At 49.2% G+C, this 19671-nt stretch overlaps 7 protein-coding genes across 7 annotated transcripts; 4 read left to right on the plus strand and 3 right to left on the minus strand.

Annotated features, from left to right (window-relative positions):
• Positions 1–204: 204 nt before the first annotated feature.
• Positions 205–2303, plus strand: FTJAE_9353 (ferric reductase Fre2p; the record flags this gene model as incomplete). The annotated part of the gene is made up of 2 exons (XM_037356266.1): positions 205–722; positions 773–2303. The coding sequence occupies 2 exons, from the start codon at positions 205–207 to the stop codon at positions 2301–2303; spliced, it is 2049 nt and encodes a 682-aa protein (XP_037203605.1).
• Positions 2304–5433: 3130 nt separating this feature from the next.
• On the plus strand, positions 5434–8025 carry FTJAE_9354 (sulfatase; the record flags this gene model as incomplete). The annotated part of the gene is made up of 1 exon (XM_037356267.1): positions 5434–8025. One exon carries the CDS (start codon positions 5434–5436, stop codon positions 8023–8025), a length of 2592 nt encoding a protein of 863 aa, XP_037203606.1.
• Positions 8026–9988: 1963 nt separating this feature from the next.
• On the minus strand, positions 9989–10351 carry FTJAE_9355 (uncharacterized protein; the record flags this gene model as incomplete). The annotated part of the gene is made up of 1 exon (XM_037356268.1): positions 9989–10351. One exon carries the CDS (start codon positions 10349–10351, stop codon positions 9989–9991), a length of 363 nt encoding a protein of 120 aa, XP_037203607.1.
• Positions 10352–11074: 723 nt separating this feature from the next.
• FTJAE_9356 (heterokaryon incompatibility 6 OR allele) lies at positions 11075–13697 on the plus strand (the record flags this gene model as incomplete). The annotated part of the gene is made up of 2 exons (XM_037356269.1): positions 11075–11236; positions 11283–13697. The coding sequence occupies 2 exons, from the start codon at positions 11075–11077 to the stop codon at positions 13695–13697; spliced, it is 2577 nt and encodes an 858-aa protein (XP_037203608.1).
• A 1347-nt stretch (positions 13698–15044) lies between these two features.
• On the plus strand, positions 15045–15761 carry FTJAE_9357 (early nodulin 75 precursor; the record flags this gene model as incomplete). Its single annotated transcript, XM_037356270.1, has 1 exon — positions 15045–15761. The coding sequence occupies one exon, from the start codon at positions 15045–15047 to the stop codon at positions 15759–15761; it is 717 nt and encodes a 238-aa protein (XP_037203609.1).
• A 321-nt stretch (positions 15762–16082) lies between these two features.
• Positions 16083–17895, minus strand: FTJAE_9358 (kinase-like domain protein; the record flags this gene model as incomplete). The annotated part of the gene is made up of 3 exons (XM_037356271.1): positions 16083–17177; positions 17236–17243; positions 17670–17895. 3 exons carry the CDS (start codon positions 17893–17895, stop codon positions 16083–16085), a joined length of 1329 nt encoding a protein of 442 aa, XP_037203610.1.
• Positions 17896–18350: 455 nt separating this feature from the next.
• On the minus strand, positions 18351–18833 carry FTJAE_9359 (uncharacterized protein; the record flags this gene model as incomplete). Its single annotated transcript, XM_037356272.1, has 1 exon — positions 18351–18833. The coding sequence occupies one exon, from the start codon at positions 18831–18833 to the stop codon at positions 18351–18353; it is 483 nt and encodes a 160-aa protein (XP_037203611.1).
• Between the last annotated feature and the right edge of the window lie 838 nt (positions 18834–19671).

Here is a 19671-nt window from a genome sequence, read left to right on the forward strand (position 1 = left end):
GGTTTGCGCATGAACCCTTCTTTTTCTCTCTGATATTGAATGGCTTATTACTCTTGTAAATTGCAATGGATTAATTGGCGGTATGCCACCTCGCGTAGGTGACATGCATGCGACTCCAGTTCAGCCCTCCATAAACCGTCACTTCCCGTACTTTTCTCAAGCTCTAGTTGCACTCCCATTTTCTGCCTATCTACAGCTAGCAAGATGAGACTTCTTCTTGTAGCTCTGCTCCCGTTGCTGGTGTGCAGTACCAATGCCTACAAAACAGGTCTCATGGGCTATGGCCAATCATGGTACGATCCTCCCTGCGCATACGCCTGTCGCGCCGTGATCGGCAGCGCACCTCTCGACTGCCCATCAATGGACCACCATAGCACGGGCACGAGCGAACACTCGCACGGTGGTTCACCACTAGCGCCCTGCATCGCGACCAATGGTGACTTTCTGCGCACTCTCGCATATTGTCTCAGCACCTGGTGCGAAGATGTGTCGGCCTCGAAGCTTGAAGCATATTGGGCACAACAAGCTACCGGGGATAAGACTGTATCTGCGGAATGGACGTATGGTGCTGCGCTAGCGAATTTGACGGGGTCTCCGAAGAGGACGTATACGGCGGGCGAAACGTTGAACTACACGGCGCTTACAGCAGATGCTGATTATCAGTATCAGTATGACTTTAATGTCTTTTTTGACTGGGAAGAGGCTGTTCAGTCCACTTATGTGTAAGTCCGAGATACCTTTGCTCACTGTTTGGCTAATAATCTGGTCTTAGTATCGTGTTGATCTCTGTAGGCGTCGCAACACCAGTCTTGTTCTCAGTTTCGGGCTACTTCCCTTTCATTACTAGAGCCACAGATAAGATCAAGCCATATCTCATTTACCCATCTTCTATTCGCGGTTACAACAGCCGTCCACTGCCTTACCTCCTCGGCAACGCTCCAACAATGGGTCAAGGCCTTTGGGTCGCTATGTTTGTGATCCTGAATATCATCCTCGGCGCTGTTTCTTACAAGAACTTTGCTTACCCGCATCCCTGGGGCTTCACCAAGTCAGCCGAGATACTCGCGTACGTCGGCTATCGAACAGGCCATATATCATTTGCCCTGCTACCACCCACTGTGCTGTTCTCTTCGCGCAACAATATTCTCTTGTGGATCACCGACTGGCCTTTCTCGACTTTTCTGGTACTTCATCGCTGGGTCGCTCGTCTCTGTGCGCTTCATGCAATCGTTCACTCTATCACCCTTCTTGCCGCCTACGTCAGCCTTGGGACTTACTATACAGATGTACACAAGCCTTATTGGATCTGGGGTATAGTTGGAACGTTATGTCTAGTACTCCTTCTCGTGCAGAGCATTCTCTGGTTTCGTCGCGCTTCGTATGAAGTGTTTCTCGTACTGCATATACTCCTCGCCGCTTTCGTCATCATCGGCTGCTGGTACCTTATCTACTTCTGGAAGCCATTCTCTGGAGTTTACGAGCTGTGGGTATATATGGTTTGCGCCATATGGTTCTTTGATCGACTCTTCCGTGTGCTACGCGTTGCCAAGAGCGGTATCCGTCGAGCCAATGTCAGTGAGTTGTCTGATGAAATTGTCCGTCTGGATATCACAGGTGTCAGATGGGTATCAACCCCAGGTTACCATGCCTACATCTACTTCCCTACACTACAACCGTTTCGTCCATGGCAGAATCACCCATTCTCCGTTACCAATACTGCTCTATTGCAGAAATTGTCTCCATCGGAGCAGGCATCATCGCACTCGGGTGATGTCGAGATGAGCCAGAAGATCCCTCAAGTTGCCATATCACAGAGCGTTGTAGGCACTGACAGCATCTCCCTCTACATCAAAAAGCACAGGGGCACCACCAGTCTGCTACGAAAACACTTAAACCTTCCAGTTCTTCTTGAGGGCCCTTATCACGGCAACATCACTCGTGATGTGCTCAAGTGCGATCGTGTACTCCTTATCGCTGGTGGAATTGGCATCACTGGTATTCTATCGTGGACCCGAGCTCACGTTAATGTCAAACTGGCGTGGAGTCTGAAAGAGTCTTCCCGGCCGCTTTTGCAGGACCTCGAACCAGCACTGAGCGAGATAGCGGATAAGGTCATATCGTTAGGAGAGAGATTGGATGTGAAGGCGCTTCTCGAGCATGAGGTCGAAGCGGGTTGGAAGAGGATTGGCGTTGTCGTTTGCGGTCCACCCGGACTCTGCGATACTACTCGTTCAGTTGTCGTCAGCGTTGGAAGGGCAAGCGATGCCGTGTTTGAGCTGGAGGTTGATGCATTCAGTTGGTAAGCGAGGAAATATACCTGACTAAATATCATTCGCCATTTGTTGAAGATTGTTCACTTCGACCGTGACCAGGGGGTAGCATGAAGGTCCGTCTCATCGGCTGTCCGATAGTGGTAGCCTTCGTGTGCCCTTTCAGGCCAATAAAAAGAGTAAACATTCTGAACGAAAGGAGACTTATCGTAAGGAAATGAGAACTAGAATCCGTGCGGAAAACATAGCACTGCCTGACTGGCATGATATCAGATTGTCTCTTGGCCAGAGCATGCCTTGTCCTCAGCGAGAATTGACTTGATAGTCCCCACAGCTGATGGCTCACATCACGCGCCTCACACACGAAAAGATACTGACCTGGAATACGGGATCGACTAATGCGTATCACTCACTGGCCGACTATGAATGAGAGCTCTGGGACCAAGAAGGGGGGCAAGATTACAAGGACTGAACTCCATAACACAACAATAGGTAATCACCGAGGGTGAGCAAGCAAGGGGACAGCGGTTGTCAATAGTGCTCTTACATCGTGTTCATAGCGGCTGCCTATTGGACGACGCGGAAGACGTATTGGAACACCATATCAGGAGTAAACTCTGGTGCGTCTTTCCCTACCTTAGGAATGGCTGTCAAACCCCCTATCCATTGTCAATGGCAGCGCGGTTATGCTATACGTGGGCGCTAAGTAGCCGAACGGCCCGCTGTAGCCGGCTTTAGCAACCATCACATATTCAGAATGTGGTCGCGTGCTGGTTAGGGGAATTACCGTTCCTGACTAGAAGGGGGAAAGGGAATCGCTAGTCATAGTACGAATAGAAGTGAGAAGTGAAGTTAAAGGAGTAAAGGGGCAGAGCATGGTCGTCAGCGAGTGAGAAGTCTGGCATTTACTAGCTACCTGAGAAATATTGGAACTTTTGCAAGGAGGATAAGGTTAAAAACAAGCACTTGCTACCTGGCTTCGATGCTGTGGGTAGGATCTCGTAACTGTGATCTTACAAGGAGCTCGAATACGGGGTTGGCCGAATGTTAGATCGGGGCGATGTCTATTACTGGGACGACATATGTCCACGTGAAGTGCAGCACTAGTATTAAAGTGCAGGAGAAATAGATGGCGATATACAATAATGTTCAGTCTCGGAACCAACATCTGTGATGGTGACTGTCTTTTGGACGATGACCGAAAAGTCATGCGGGGTCTAGCATGGCCTGAAACCATTTCCCTTGTTGAAGCTGCATAAGACCACTTGTGCTGGGCTATGTATAATCTGTATGAGATGTCATTTATCTCGTATAACACGTCAAGGCAATCCCGGCCCCTGGATCCAACAGCCCGCATGTCAAACCATCGAAGCTCGGTAAGTGCAGAGGTTCCGGGGTCCCGAATCCACAAAACGCGGACCGCGATGCGCTAAGCTCAGTAGCGGAATGATGGATTACCCATGGCATCATGAAGCGTCAAATACGAGAAGGCCATTCAGAGTGTATTCCCAGCTGGAGCTCGTGATCATTTTCTGCTTTGGTGTTAACGCGAGGAATAAACTACCCTGGACTAACAATCCAGGGCAGCCAACCACATGTGAGACGTTTCATTTCCGTGTACCCGGCCGGTAGAGTCTAAAGTCGCTCCGGAGAAACTGTCTTGTGTTTCACCTCAGCCCAAATGGCCATTCATGAACAGCACAGCGTGTCTGCTACATTTACCAGCCGTATAGAATTATCCAATGACATCAATACCGAATCAAGGGATAAAATCCCAAGCAAATCACAAATATTCTGGCGTTTAGCCGCAATGCCCTAACTCATCTTAGTCGGATGATCTACTGCAACCCTTCCCTGTCACACTTCCCCACTCGCCCCAGGGGTCCAGAACAGCTCCCCCTGCAAAATTGGGATGCCGCTATTCCGCGACAAGAACAACATTTCCGACGTAGCCGGTCCCTTGGTTTTAGCCACCTTGGCACCTTCCTTCGCGAGAGGGGGAAGGGGACCTTTTTGATCTACACGAGAAGGAAGTGGCTGACGTTGGATTGGGATTGGGAAGGATTTGCCAGCGCAGAGAGAGGCTGAGCTGAGGAGGACCTGTGCTGTTGTTTTGGTAGGCAGAAGTCAGTTATATGACTCAGGCCTTGATGACCCCACCAATTTCGCTCGTTTAATGCAATGTCCTTTGAAACGAGGGATAATGAGTGAATGCGCTTTGTTCCGTTTCCCATTGTGTTTACATACCGAACATGAACAAAACATTGACTTTTGCACTTCGGATACCGGCTTGCACACTGACTCCCTACCTAAACCATGTGAGGGAAAACCTTGTTGCCATGCTACTGTCCATTCGGGTTATGACGAAAGAGTCAGCAAAAAGGGTGCAATGACATGGCATGACATGACTTAGGGCTGCAGCTCACTCTCAGGTCCAGATTCGGGAATAACCGAGCCAGGGTTTTTTTTTCTCCTCCATTTCTAGCGTCCGGCCGCTATGCAGCGTAGAGAAATTGGTCTCGTGATGCATGACCTCGGGTACAATGAGATTAAACGAGCTCCTACGGCGCATCATACCATGGCATGTTTAGCCTCCGTGTACCCCCCTCGACCAATGGACACTAGAAAAGGCAGCCTAACACTGCCCCCTTTTTTCCCTTAGTTGAAACTCGGCTCCTCGGCTCGCCCTAAAAACAGGTGAATCCCGCGTCTCCGCCAATCAAGTGTGTTCAAAGCATAAGCAGACGGTGCCGAAAATCCGTAACACGAGATTGAGCTGCTAGCCTAGAGCCAACGGCCCAAAGCAAAGAGGAAACAGCGCACGCGAGCTGTTCTTTTTTATTTTGCATAACGTAAAGGGGGGCGCTCTCGGTCAGGGCTTTTTGGGTAGACGCCGCAGCTAATTAAAAAAGGATTCATCCATAGACGAGACGATGATGGCCAGAAAATCTGTTATAATAGTCCCGGGCTCCCGGTTGCCTTCTCCACATTTTCGATTTCCTGTCTCGAGTTTCTCTTGTCTTTTTTTTCCTTCTAGAACGAAACGGCGATCATGGTGCTTGGCTTTCAGCTCTAAGGTGACATTTTTTTTATTATACGTGATCAGTGCTACATACTCTCATTCATTTATCTTATCTTTTTTACAAGACTTTCGTCTATCATCATGGTCTGCATACCCTCTTGGCTCACGAGGTTGGGCGCTCGTCTTGCCAATCGCCCATTTATCTTTACTTTTGCTGTCTCAGCCCTCTTCGCATCCAAGCTCGCCCATATCCACAGCCACCGAAACGCCGTCGCTACCGGTCGATTATTCACCTTCTTCAGTACATTCTTCGTCCAAGATATTCTCGTCCTTCTTTTAATCCGACTCCTCCTCGATCAATGGTCTCCCAGGACCCAAATACTACACTACGCCACTACAGCCGTCGCTGGTTTATTAATATTATACAATGTCGCTCTGTCGTTAATATCCATTACTTTTTACCTCGTCTCCGGCGCCGAGATTCACTGGCGAAACCTCAACCTTGTGTCCGACCCTACATCCAGAGCCATCTTCCTTTCTGGTCTCGTGACCTTTATCTTGGTCGCTTCTTGCTTGATCGTCCTTGCTTGGCTGCTTCAGAATGTGTGCTATAGAGTGTTTGGGTGGGGTGCGGACATGATCCATTTCCCTTGGGCTATGGCGCGGACTGCGACAAACCGATTCTTGAGGAAGCGAAACATCTACAGCCCTCTTCCCGACCCTGAGCCTGTCATTGCTGAGGAGGCCCAGTACGACGATGTTGACGATGAGGCATGGATTGAGGACTTTGTCGAGCATGGCAAGTCGCAGACTCTGTACTCTCGAATCTCGCAACGAGTCAGCACTTTCGGTGTTCGAGTGCAGCCTTCAACTGTGAGGCGCATTCACTACGGCATGCCATACTTCTTCTGGTCTCTCTTCACTATTGTTATGTTGGTCTTGTTGCTTGAGCGTCCTGATGATCGATCCCTGCTCTTCCTCTCATGGACCACTGGTCTCCTCCCCTTTGTCGACGTCTCATCAACCGCACCTCTCCTCGATCAACTTCCGTCCAAGTTTGAAAAAGTCGGCATCCAACACCAGTGGGATGAGAAGTCAGCCCTCGGCGAGCCCCCCAAGATGGATTGGCTACCCAAGGGCAAGCCTCTAGCTGGCTTCGAGGATTGGTATACACCCAACGAGCTTCACTACAACGCCGCCAAGGATCCCATGAAGATCTCCAACCTCGACCAGCCTGTGTTGGAGGAGTTGAAGGATAAGCTCAAGGATGTCTCTGTCAAGCACGTCATGCTCTTCCTGCTCGAAAGTACCAGGAACGATGTCTTCCCCTTTAAGAAGGGCGGTCATATGTGGGAGAAGTTCCAGGATTCTTACCCTGATAAGAAGATCCCCGAGGATGTTGAAGAACGCCTTAAGAACTTGATGCCCAATGCCCGATATGTCACTGGCGATTACGATGATGGCTTCAAGCACGACAAGACACCCAAGCGTGGCGGTGCTCATTTCAGCAATGCTTACACCTCCGGTACCTACACTCTCAAGAGTCTTGTCGGTACCATCTGCGGTCTCAACCCCCTCATCGCCGACTTCAACCTCGACTACAAGCGTCACATCTACCAGCCCTGCCTCCCTCAAATCTTCGACGCCATGAACAAGGCCGAGGACGAGAAGGCTGCCAAGTGGAAGTCATACTTCTTCCAGACTGCTATGATCCACTACGACAACCACCACAAGCTCATGGCTGCCTGCGGTTATCCCGAGGAGAACACCCAGGACCGAGACTCTCTTCGCAGCGAGAACGCTAAGCACCGTGTTGATCTGGAGGATATCAACTACTTTGGCTTCCAGGAGGATCCTCTTGAGGACTACATGCGCGATGCGTTTAATGATGCCAAGGAGAACAATGGTCGTGTCTTCCTCACTCATATCACTAGCACGAGTCATCACGCTTACGGTATTCCTAAGAATGAGACATACACTGCTATTGGCTCGGGCAAGGATATTGATGAGATGTCTCATTACGCCAACGCTGAGAGCTATGATGATAAGTGGATTGGCAAGGTTCTCAAGATGTTGGATGATCAAGGTGTTGCGAATGAGACTCTCATCGTGTTCCTTGGTGATCACGGTGTCTCACTGGTTGAGAATGGCAAGGCCTCTCCTTACTACAACCCCAGCGTCGGATCAGACCATGTCCCGCTTGTGTTCTCTCACCCATCTCTTCCCGCTTTCAACGTCAAGCACGCCGTTCACTCCACCCAAGTCCTCCCTACAATCCTCGATCTCATGCTCGAGAGTGACTCATTCGAAGGCGTCAGCCGCAAGGCCGCCGAGTCGCTTGTCGGTAACTACGAAGGCCAGTCCCTCCTTCGCCCCCTGCAAATGGTCAACAACCAAACAGGCCAAGCGCAATGGCACTTCACCGTCGTCAACCCCGGCCGAGCCATGCTCAACGTGCGCGACGTCCGCTATCCCGACCGTCACCTCAGCGTTCCTCTCATCGACAACACCGAGTGGCGCCTCAGCGACCTCGCTGTCGACCCGTTAGAAAAGGATCCTGTTCAGGCCTTTGACTACCTCTCATTCTTGGACTCTGTGGAGAAGAAGTGGGGTGTTGAGTGGGCGCAGTGGGTTGAGGAGGGTGCTTTCATGACGAGGTGGCATGTGCAGGAGAATGGAAAGCGTTGGCGTTATGAGCGAGATCCTAATGTTCAAGAGACAAGGGATCAATAAAAAAAGACTGGGGAGTTAATCGGCATAAATAATGAAGATGTATGAATAGTTTGCATTTTAGAGTTTTGCATTGCGATATCCATTTATATCATTTCAAAGATTCATCATCAATTGGTTTCTCCGTGATATGTCTATATCTGAACTTCACCGTCATGCTCTAGGTAGCGTAAGTGGCATGTGCATAGTACACCGCTGTCTAGCTGATAGTAACAGGGTCTATCTGGACCATGTGCTCCATGTATGATGTAAGTGAGCGTCTTGGCCACTGAAGCTCGCCGCAGCAGGCTGTTCGTCAATCCGGTGCCGTGTCAATCGGATTACCGTTTACACTAACGAACCGTGGTAATAGCTGACAGTATGCCTAGACAACAGGTTGCAGAGACCCTGTCATTGGGCCTATGCGATGACGTCGTCTGCACTGAGTCTACTACGGCTTTGACACCAAGGGATTCCCGTCACATCTATGGATCAATGAGGGTCGTGATCTACAGCTGCTTCTGTACAAGTTATATCTTACAATTATCTAGAGGATACTCATCTTGATCAATGGCGAGTCATGGAGCTGGGCTTATACTCTTGAGCTACATTTACCATACAAATATCTTAATGTCTGGGTCGATGTAAGTCCCAGCTGGAAGTGCTTGTTCTAAAAGAAACAACCTACCCTAAAGACAGATCATCCATACCCAGCGCACTCTGAGGCCATTGATGCAGCCTGGCTTTATGCCGGATAGAAGAAACTATTCGTGCGGACTGGCAGCAGATATCATGAGCTTGAAGGCCTAGTAAATGGCGATGAAAGAATAATAAAGTAGCCATTGACGTGATGAACTTACCGACGATGAGTTGTCTCGATTTGGCATGCATTGCGGGGAAGTTCTAAAAATAAACCAGTATAAAGTTATGCAACTCCATCACAGCCAATCAACGCGTCGATCTCAACCACGACAATCTTATGCTCATTCCAGCCAACGCATAAACAACTCACAACGAGCCTAACAAGTCCCAGTCCGCCCGATCATCCAGCGCGAGTCCCGACAAGGCATGCATCGCCGACAATCCGTGATCAACTCCCTGTAAGATCACGGCACATTTCATGCTAAGTTTTCAGCTCTGCTGGAATTGCGGGGATGATCGCTGCTCTGAATCAGCCTTATGCCCTCCTATGGAACCTGGCTTGACTCTATCGGGATTAAAGTGAGCACGGTGAGACAGTGAATCAGCAATTAACTGCCTTTGTTAGTTAGATAAGGTTGTAAGTGGCTTGCAGCTGGGTCTTAGAGACTAAGACGGTGAAATTTTGGACCGTCGATGGTTGGCGGTGTGTTGGGTTATAAGAAGTAGATGTCGTCCCAGCTTAGCGACAGTTCATCATCCTGCAGAGTTAATTAAGCATAAAACTCAATTCACCATGAAGTTTAGCACCATCCTCCTTGTTCTCGCCCCTCTCGTCTCTGCAGTTGCTTCGAAAGAGGCTGCTGCTGGCCTTCCCGACCTTGCTTCTGCGAGTGAGAAGGGCCACGACCTCTCATCGCACGGCGAAGGACTTCAGCTTGCTGCTAAGGTCTGCCCAGCCAAGTTCCCAAGAAAGTGCTCCCTCGGAAACTTCTGCTGCCGAACTCTGAAGTGCTGCAAGAAGGAATGCTGTCAGAACTCGGCGAGATACTGCAGCAATGGCCGTTGCTACAAATAGATGGCAAGTCAATGAGACATAAAGTAAGTTCAAGGCAAACCTTAAGTAAGAACAAGTACTGACCAACTGTAGCATGAATGGTACAACAACGGACTGATGTGAATAGGTTCGAGGGCTGGAAGGGATACTCTACGCTTTGGGAGTCGGCTTATTGGAAAGGAACCCCGATATGACTAGCTAGCATAAGAATGAATGAATGATATTTTATTCCAAAAGTCGCAGTGTATTTCAACCTATCTTGTAACTTTCTCCTTGTCTCTATACATCTACCTAAGTCAAAACAACATCTGGCTGAGGATCATTTGGCCTGTCCCAAGGAAACCCATTCCTGAATAGAAGCTCCTCTTTCGACTTCTCGGTAGACATGACCACCACGCATGAGTATTCACTGACGTTCATACTGATAATTCGATAAAGGCCACGAGCTATACGCTTCGTCACCTGGGTTACCGCATGGTGAACATGTTCGTTGGTGCCCGTTCGAAGGATGGTGAAGTTGGAGTCTGCGTTGATGTTGATGAAGACGACGTCGACTCTGTTGATAACTGTGCCAAAGCCTGGAGCTGGCGGGGACCATGAACTGGGATTGGTGGAAGGGTCAACTGTATAATAGACTGCGGGTCGATGGGCCATAATAATTGGTTCTTGGATACGATAATTGGTGCGGCTCTGTTGCCAGAAAATATCCAAGTTCGAGTTTCAACGAGTTCGACTGGGAGGATGAGTATTATTTATACATCACTACACTCCAGCCATTGTTATCTTGATCATTTGCCTTATCTCGCGGTTGATACCCTCTGTTGGTCGGTCACGTCGGTCACGTTTCATCAAAAGTTCCACTACGCCTCAAACGTATCTAGCATTCCCTGCTCATTTATTATCCGTAGAAGCCCTCATGATATCCAATGTAGCGCAACCAACAGCCAATAACCAACATGCCCACTCTTGGGCAGCCGAACACGATAAGTAGCCATCCGAGAGGCAAATGGAATAACTATGAAAGATTTGAATGTTTCCAGCCCTCTATGAGACAAGCTCCAATGTGAGCTGCGGTGAGCTGAAATGTAAGAAACGCGACATTGTCTTGTTGATCCTTATCTTATCCTTATCTTATCGTGTCGCCATTTGTCCCAAGTCGCGACGACATTCAGCCAGCCATCATCACGCACAGCCTGTCGATCACTAACATGATTGGACGCGACAGAAGCGTGTCCGCTGATGATTGGCGATCTGCCAAGCACTGCCCCCGCCTGGAGGATTGCTTATTTCCGATTAAATACAGGGTAATCGCGGGCATTTTTGAGAGAAACATTCTTGGCGTTGTTTCGTTTCAATTACAGACTTTTCGTTGAAACAATGTCTGATAAGACGGGTGCCAAGAGTACGGAACAAGCGGGACAGCCCGAGAATAATACCCCGTCTTGGTCGTCAAGGTTGTATCGACAAGTTGGTTTCTCGGCCAAAAAGACATGGCAGGATAGAGGTGACATCATTCGTCACTCTAAAGAGCTCTTCACTGTGAGTCCATGGACTAAATACTCCAAGCCAAACTCACGATCTATAGGGTGCAGGACCAAATGGACTTTCATACTCCCAACTCCCAACAGCCTCAAGTATAAGGCTTCTTGAGGTCAAGCCTGGGAACCCCAGCGAGATGCTACAATGCTCTCTCCACACAGTTGACTTAGTAGACAACCCCAAATACCACGCGCTCTCATACACATGGGAGCTAGACCCACCAACCTTCCCTTACGAACTGAGATATCTGTCTCAGAAAGTTCCAAACTTGTCAAAAGCCGTGAGCAGCGGCGTCGACACAGTCAACCATACCATCAACCGTCTCATGGTTCGGTCGCGCTCTGAGCCAGTAGATCCAGATGCCAAGCCAGTCAATAACACGACCGACCGCGACAAGATTCTCTGTGATGGCAAAGGCGTCTACGTCAAATCTAACCTATACCAAGCTCTTCTCCAGATCAGAAAAGCACATCCAGGGCTTTACTGGATCGATGCTATTTGTATCAACCAGTCTAACCTTACTGAGCTGGGCCAACAGGTCCAGATGATGAATCGGATCTACAGTTCAGCTTCCCAAGTCACTATTTGGCTGGGTACTTGTCCCCACGTTTTCGCGCCAGGTGTAGCGAACCTCATCGAGATGACCAAATCCGGACTTCCCGAAATTACCGAGGCTGCTGAATTCAAAGACTTTTACTACACCAGAGTCGGAACAACATCGCTTTGGCATTTAGTTCTCTGCGTCTTTTTCATCGTCACGCGTAAATGGTTTAAGCGACTCTGGGTTTTGCAGGAGCTATGCCTCGCAAAAGAAGCCATCTTCCTTTTGGGAGATTACAAATTCGAGGCTGATGACATTTCTGTGGCTTTCGGTTGGATGAGAAGTATTCTGGGTGCTTGGAACACCAGTGGGCTGCATATGTTTGCACAGATATTGACGTGGGTTGGCGACATGCCTGATCAGGCTGTCTCGCTGCTCAATTCGCGCCGCACGATCTCTGAGGGCGACAAAGTTGGTCTACAAGAGTGGTTCAGGCTGGTCAAGAATCGCGAGGCAAGAGATCCGAGGGATATGGTTTACGGTGGACTTGCTTTGATCACGCCAGAGACGCTATTGATGGACCCAAGCTTGAAACAAGGCTCCGGCAGCTCATCGCTGGACCATGATGAAATTGCACCAGATGGCAAACGGCGATGGCTATCACTGCACGCAGACTACGCCATAGAATTTCCCTCAGTTCTCGAGAAGGTGGCGCTGTGCCTTTTGTCCGGTCCTGAGCCGATGAACCTCCTCTCCCTTGCAACGCGATACCGCAGTCCATTCTTCTACGACATGACAAGAGACACATGCATCCACTACTCAGCTATGAAGTATGACAAGCTGTCAGAACTTGAACTCGATGTGCCATCATGGTACCCCGTCCCATGGTTTGAGAACTCGCGGGGTATGAAGCCTCTCATCTGGCAAAACAGTACACCACTCGAGAGCATCTCTAAGATGACCAATAATCCGACCGTATCGGCTGACGGCAAATCGCTGTTTCTCGAGGCAGCGCAAATAGACGTCATCGAATCCTGTGTCATGTACAATTTCTTCGGTGATTTGGCGCACGATATGGAGTTGATGATCACGCTGAGCGACACGGAAAATAAGCAAGCACAGGAAGCTGCGGCGTTGAAGGATTCTTTCAACTATGCTCCGCCATTTCATCTACTAGGAGTGGTGCTCAGCATGACTGCAAACACAAGATCACCAGGAAAACCGCCTCTTGAGGTCTTCTGTGACCTGCTCACAGCTGGAACGTGGAGAGGCCCAACCAGCAGCAAGATGATCGGGTTCTGTCAATGGCTTGACGACTGGGTAAATAACTACGTCAAAGAAAATGACAAAGAAAAAGCAAAAATTACCGACGAAACACCCATCCGAAAGGAATTCATCGCCAAAAGAGAACCCATCCTGGCAAAAATAAAAGACGACTACACCAAGCTACGCGCCGCATATCCAAATGAACCGTGGTCACCCGAAGACCGCAAAGCCATCTCGGAAGAACGCAAGACCCAAGCCTCGCACTTCGCAAGAACCCTGCAAATAGCACAGACGGTCCGAGCTCTGTTCAAGACCCAAAGCGGCAGACTCATCCTTGCACCGGCCTGGGCTGAAAAGGGCGATGTTGTGATGGCGGTGAAAGGCGGCAAGGTTCCTTACGTCTTTACACCAACAGATGAGGACATTAAACGGAAAATTGCGTTTAAAGAGAAGTACAATGGTGAGACATCGATGGAGGCGTTGAAGGTGCGGGCGGGACATAAGGAGGCGGAGAAATGGGATGCGGCAAGTCTGCGGGGTGACATTGGAGGTAATGATCGTTATTTACTCACTGGTGAAGCTTATTTACATGACTCGGACTTGGAAGAGATTCTGGGGACGGAATTGAAGTTTGGTAGATTACAAATCGTCTAATTGAGATCATGCGATGCGGAGAGTTTTGCTGTCATTTTCAGTTGCGTACCTGGACCTTGACAAACTTCTGTCATCTTCCGAGCTTGGATGTGCATGTTGCCCGAGATGAGATTGATAGCTGAGCTTCAATCTGCACAGACTTTTGTTCGTGGCTTACCAACTCTCCGGATCTCAGCGGAGCGGCAAACAACAGCGGTTATTTAACCGTTTTAACGACCGTGAATTGATGAAATGAAGCAATAATAGCGTATGGTAATATCAAGAACACTTCGCTGAAAAAGCCACAGGCGCTGTTTAGACGCTCGAGGCTTGGAACTATTTCCAATAATTGTTTTGCCTTTTCGATATGCTTAAACAGTAGATGTAAGCCCAGCGGTTAAGCGATGTTCATCGACCACTGCGAGGTTGATCTCATGTCACTCCAAATACTCTTACGTGATGCGATCAACAAAAAAGGAAGGCAATTCACTGCTCCGGTTCTAGATCCCCCAGAAACAGTACAGAGTCAACCCCCTGAAAGCCCTACTCGGGACTCACGGGAACAGTCTCAGCGGCGCTAGTACCTGAATTTAGCGCTGACTCTGGATATTAACCTCAACAAACACAGACGCCTCAACGGCACCTGCTACAGAGGTCGGTAACAGGCTCTCCAATCAATCACCCCTGACCTCGTATTCCCCAGATGAGATCCACGGAGAAAAGCTTAGCTCAGTTGAGGTTCCATCGCCAAGCCAATCGATCAGCAGCAATCTCCACGACGGTAAATCAGTGGGTATCAGCCGACCTGGCCTAACCTCAGGGGTAAGACGTTCTAGACACCGCTAGCCCGGACGGCTAAACCACTGCAGCCAATAGTAGCCAGCGACAAATTTCCTACCTGTAAGCCATTGTCATAACATACGAACTTGTGCCCTGGATTAGTTCCCAATAGTGCTTGTAACCGCGCGCTGCCGAGATGCACTGCACCTCGGACTTCTCCAATCACCGTAACTTTCGCCGACCCCTGAGCACGTCAATTGCTTCTCAGCTGGCGTAGTGGATGATGTGAATTTGTTTATTCGATGAGTTTTGCTGCTGGTACCTTCCACTATGAGCCGTGAACCGAGATTAGTGCAGTGTTCACAGGGCTGCTAGCCGAGCATGTCACCATTGCATCTAAAAGTAGATTCATCGTGGGAATAGACAAACACATAAAAGACCTGGATATCCTCTCCTTAAACTTCCTTTCCTTTCTGCTCTTCAGTCACTCACTCACATCCACTCTTTACTCGCAACTTCTCTACGCTCTTTAGCAAAAGACAACAGTCCTTCCTTAATTACCTTTTCTTCAATAACCAAACCGCCAACATGAAGTTCTCTGCTGTCACCCTTCTCACCCTTGCCACTGGCATCCTCGCCGCCCCCGTCGCCGAGGCCAACTACGACGTCTCGTACTCCAACTACCAGGCTCCCAAGGCCCCCAAGCCTCACTATGAGAAGCCCAAGCCTAAGCCTCACCACGAGAAGCCCAAGCACGAGTATCCTGCTCCCAAGCCTCACCATGAGAAGCCCAAGCCCAAGCCTCACCCCAAGAAGCCTGAGTACCCTGCTCCTCACCACGAGAAGCCCAAGCCCAAGCCTCACCCCAAGCCTCACTACGAGAAGCCCAAGACTCCCAAGTACCAGGCTCCCAAGCCCCACCACGAGAAGCCTAAGCCTAAGCCTCACCCCAAGCCTACCTATGAGGCTCCCAAGCCCGTGAAGCCCAAGTACACCAAGCCCAAGGCCCCCAAGCCGCACAAGCCTGAGTACACCAAGCCCAAGTACGAGGCCCCTAAGCCTGCTCCTAAGCCTCACAAGCCCGAGTACACCAAGCCCAAGGCTCCCAAGCCCCACAAGCCTGAGTACACTGCTCCCAAGCCTCACCACGAGAAGCCCAAGCCTCACCCCAAGCCTGAGTACAAGGCCCCCAAGCCCGCTCCTAAGCCTCACAAGCCTGAGTACACCAAGCCCAAGACCGAGAAGCCCAAGCCTGCTCCTAAGCCTGAGTACAAGGCTCCCACCTACCAGGCTCCTCACTACTAGATTCGCTCTGAGAGGATGAAGGACAGAAGCTGTTTGTGCTGTGGTTATTGAGTGGGTGACTCGTGCTGATTCACGATCATGGTATACGACCTGTGTGGAAACGCATAGCGCGAGGGTGGCGCTGGACTTCTGACTTATGAGAGATTCTGGAGGAATGGCAGACATGTGTTTGGATGGATGGACCTTTGACATATTCTTCTTGTACTTTATTGGCATATTAGTTATTAATAACTGCATCCGAATGAACTGCGTTGCTTAACTCTATCTTTCCCTGAACCATGTCCTCCGGTCATAGTACTCTGCTCAAGTCTTGCGACTTGACTAAAAGCAATACTCCCATAAGCGACGTTCAATTGCCAAGTCAAGCTTAAAATCACCAAAGCTCTCAAAGATCCGATCAACGACTGCCAGCCACCTCTTATTGAGCTTGGTAACATAATGCGCTTTAGTGTACTCCCAATAATCGGGAAACCATCCGGAGTTCTCCCAGTCCACGATACCCGAAATCCGACCATTGTGCATCAAAACGTTCCGCATATTAATGTCAGAGTGCGTGAACACTATGTCATGGCCCGTGGAGTGAAATACATCTGGCAGAGCGGGGGTCCGCAGTGTACTATTGAACTCTTCTTCGTCGATGAATGGCCCGAAGAAGTCACCACGATCCTTGTCGTAGTCTTGACAGGCCACGATTCGATAGTCATAACAGGGCCCACCAGTGGCATTGCTAATAGCATGCTTTGGTGCCCCCTGCCTTGAGATTGAGCGTAGCTGTGCCATGTACTTCTGCATATCGCGCTTGAAGATATCAAGATCATCATTGCTGAGTACATCGACGTACGAGCCGAAGCGCTGTCCCGGCAGGGTCGTTATCAACATGTAGGATGTTTCGGTGTCAGATACCAGGCCCAACGGGCGAGGAACCGGAATCTGGGTCTGGCTCCCAACTAGACGAAGTGCCCCAAACTCATTTGCCAACGCTTGGTGGTCTTCAACGCTCTTAATCTTCATGTACATGCCAAAAGGGAGCTGTTGAGCCCTCAAGCTGCAGGACGGCCCGTAAATACGAACTCCCAATTGAATCAAGGAGTGGTAGATTCGAACGCGGAAAGGCACTGGTATCAAGTGGAAAGCTGAAGCAAGCGCAAGGGCGACATGCTCCGTAACGTAGTGGTATAGCGAGAAGGTTATAATGCTAGTAGCCGGAAGTTGCTGCCGATGCACAATCTCTCGAGCAACTAGTGTCCATCGTATGGGCCTGGAAAACCTTGATACAGCTACTAACAGACGGATATCTGGGGTCTCAATGCCAGAGTTCGAGTGATCTGTAAAGCTGCCCCATTGTACCTTGGGAATGCTGGCAAGAGCAGATGGTTGAGCGGTAGGGCCTCCAATTGTGACTTGCGTCATGCGATACTGTAACAGCGTCAGCAAAATTCCGAGATCCAGGTGACAAGGGCGGGGCGAGTCTTACATCGGAGCCTTTCGTGGAAGTAAAGCGAAAGCACCCCTCTGATAACGCTTTTGCCGCAGAATGGCGTACAAGCCAATGGCTTAGGGCACCATCAATACAAGCAGTGCCATTGACGACTCAATCTTGCATATCGGCACTAATGAAGACACCAAGTAGCTCCTGTAGCGACTTGAGGCGTGATCAGCTAAAGCTCGTCCATGCGCAGAGCACAAGGCAAGACTTACCCTTTTGGACAGCCGAAATACGGGAAAGATTGGCTTAACAATTAGGGGATCCAGAAGTGACTGCCCGAGCCCGGTGATACAGCATTTGTGGCCATCTCTACCTGTTAGATTTGCAACGGTGTTCTTATTTGGCTTTGCTTGGTGGGAGAATTGCTCGGCAACTTTTTCAGTCAGCTTCCTACTGTAGCATGGTAGGGAGACGGTGCTTACCAATTCCCAAGAGCTCTTTCCATTCGCATAAGAGAGGCGCTACATCAAAAGTTTCCTCCCTGTCAGAGCATTCGTCGGAACATCTCTGTAGCATGTAGCGGGAACTAGCTTCAGGATCTTCAGAGTCACGTAGGAAGCATTCCAATAGCTGATCATCAGGGTGCTGAAGGCGGGAGCTATAGATAGCAGCGAGGGCCTTTCCAAGACTACTTGCACTTTTATCCATGATTTGTAGCCGGTGTTGAGTATGTACAAAGAAGAGGGGGGTTAGAGTGAGTGACTGTTGGTTGATCAATCGAGGCGAGTCGCAGCGGGGCGGCACTTGGTGGGTCATTGGGCTACAGTTATCAACAGTGCATTTTAAAGATGTATCAGTCTCGGAACTTTAGTTATTAAGGAAGTTTCTATGTGATAGAAAGATTGCCCGATTTCCTTCCGAGATATAACTTATAAAAATCGTAAAAATAACAGAGGCGCATTTAGAAACCATACGTTGAACATTTTGAGGACATTTCCCGGGAGCATTTCTTTACAGACTTGAGAGAAATGAAGTGATGTCTTGTACCTGAAAGGGTTTATAAAGAACTTCAAATAGGACACTAATAACAGACAAATGCGCCCATTACCGACAGATCATTACCAGAGGCTATACAGAGCTAAAGTAAAATTTCTAGGAATTTATCAAGAATCCTTCCAGTCCTTCTGCTTTGTTAAAAACTCCTCCTTCAAGTTCTGATATTCCTCATCCTCCTTACACCTCTCCCAATACCCTCTAAAGATCAAGCTCGCCCTCAGCTTCTCATCCTTATCAGGATGCTCATCACTCTTCGGTAATTCCTCCCTCGTGCCTTTCTTATATTTCCGTCCCCCAGCATGGTTCGCGTATCGCTTTGCACGCGTCATACCCATCTGGATGAATTTACGCGTCATATCCATCCCCACAAAATCACGCTGGTCTTTGAACTCATTGAACTTGGACCATAGGTCTTCGGCGCTTTTTCGCGCGATGGGGACTGTGCGGAAGCGCCAGAGGGGGAGAATGGCGGATTTGTAGGGTTCGAAGGTGAGGACGCCTTGTTCGCCGCGGCCGATGCGATAGGACATGCGGTGGGCTTCGGATATTGTGTTCATCAAGGGCTTGGCTTTTGATCGTGATGCAGCCATTTTTGGTCTTTGAAGTATGGGTATTAGGGGCGGAGAATAGTATTTTTGATGACTGATACTATTTGAATGAAACTCTGGGCTGATTTCTATGGAATATGAAATAGGTGCGATGGGTTCGTCGCAAGCAAATGGGGCTAGAGCTGGAATGACAGAATCTATGACGTCGGTTGGCATCGAGCTACTAGTCAGACATATAATAACAACGACTATCTATTTGATAGGTACCGTAAATTCTCTAGAAATTTATCACGGCTCGCTTGAGTTCATATGGGGAACGAAGATGACGGATTGATTCTGCAACCTTTTGAGCGACAGACTTGAACCGGCTTCGTTAACATATTAGCCTGAAATACAACGGCGGACAAGAGGTTTATCACATGTAACTGACACGCTTGGATACCGACCCGTGCTATAGGATGGCCCCTAACTTTGTACGTGCCGCAATTTATGAAATCTATTGTTGGGGGCCGGTTTTGATAGATTGATAATTGAGACCATGATTTTCTGCTTGGCCGCCATGTTACCTACCAGATGGAGCAAAACGTGTCGCTTCCCCGCTCCTTGGACGGGCATCCAATGTAACCAAGATATCAACGGCGATCCATCATTGGTCGAAGCCATCTTGGCTCGAAAGTTTGCGGATAGAAGGGTCGGCATTCCGAGTGGTCTTGACAGGAATATTGGGTTCAATAACCATGCAATGATAACCAAGCAACATATACCCGGAGATTACTGCTTTTGACATTAGCCTTATGTTTCATTTAAAGTGCACTGCTCTATAAAAGTGCTGGCTGCCCCTCACCATCCATTATCCGTAGCAAATAAACGCATAACACAC

Source organism: Fusarium tjaetaba, assembly GCF_013396195.1.
Source record: "Fusarium tjaetaba strain NRRL 66243 chromosome Unknown NRRL66243_c0000212, whole genome shotgun sequence".
Taxonomy (NCBI): domain Eukaryota; kingdom Fungi; phylum Ascomycota; class Sordariomycetes; order Hypocreales; family Nectriaceae; genus Fusarium; species Fusarium tjaetaba.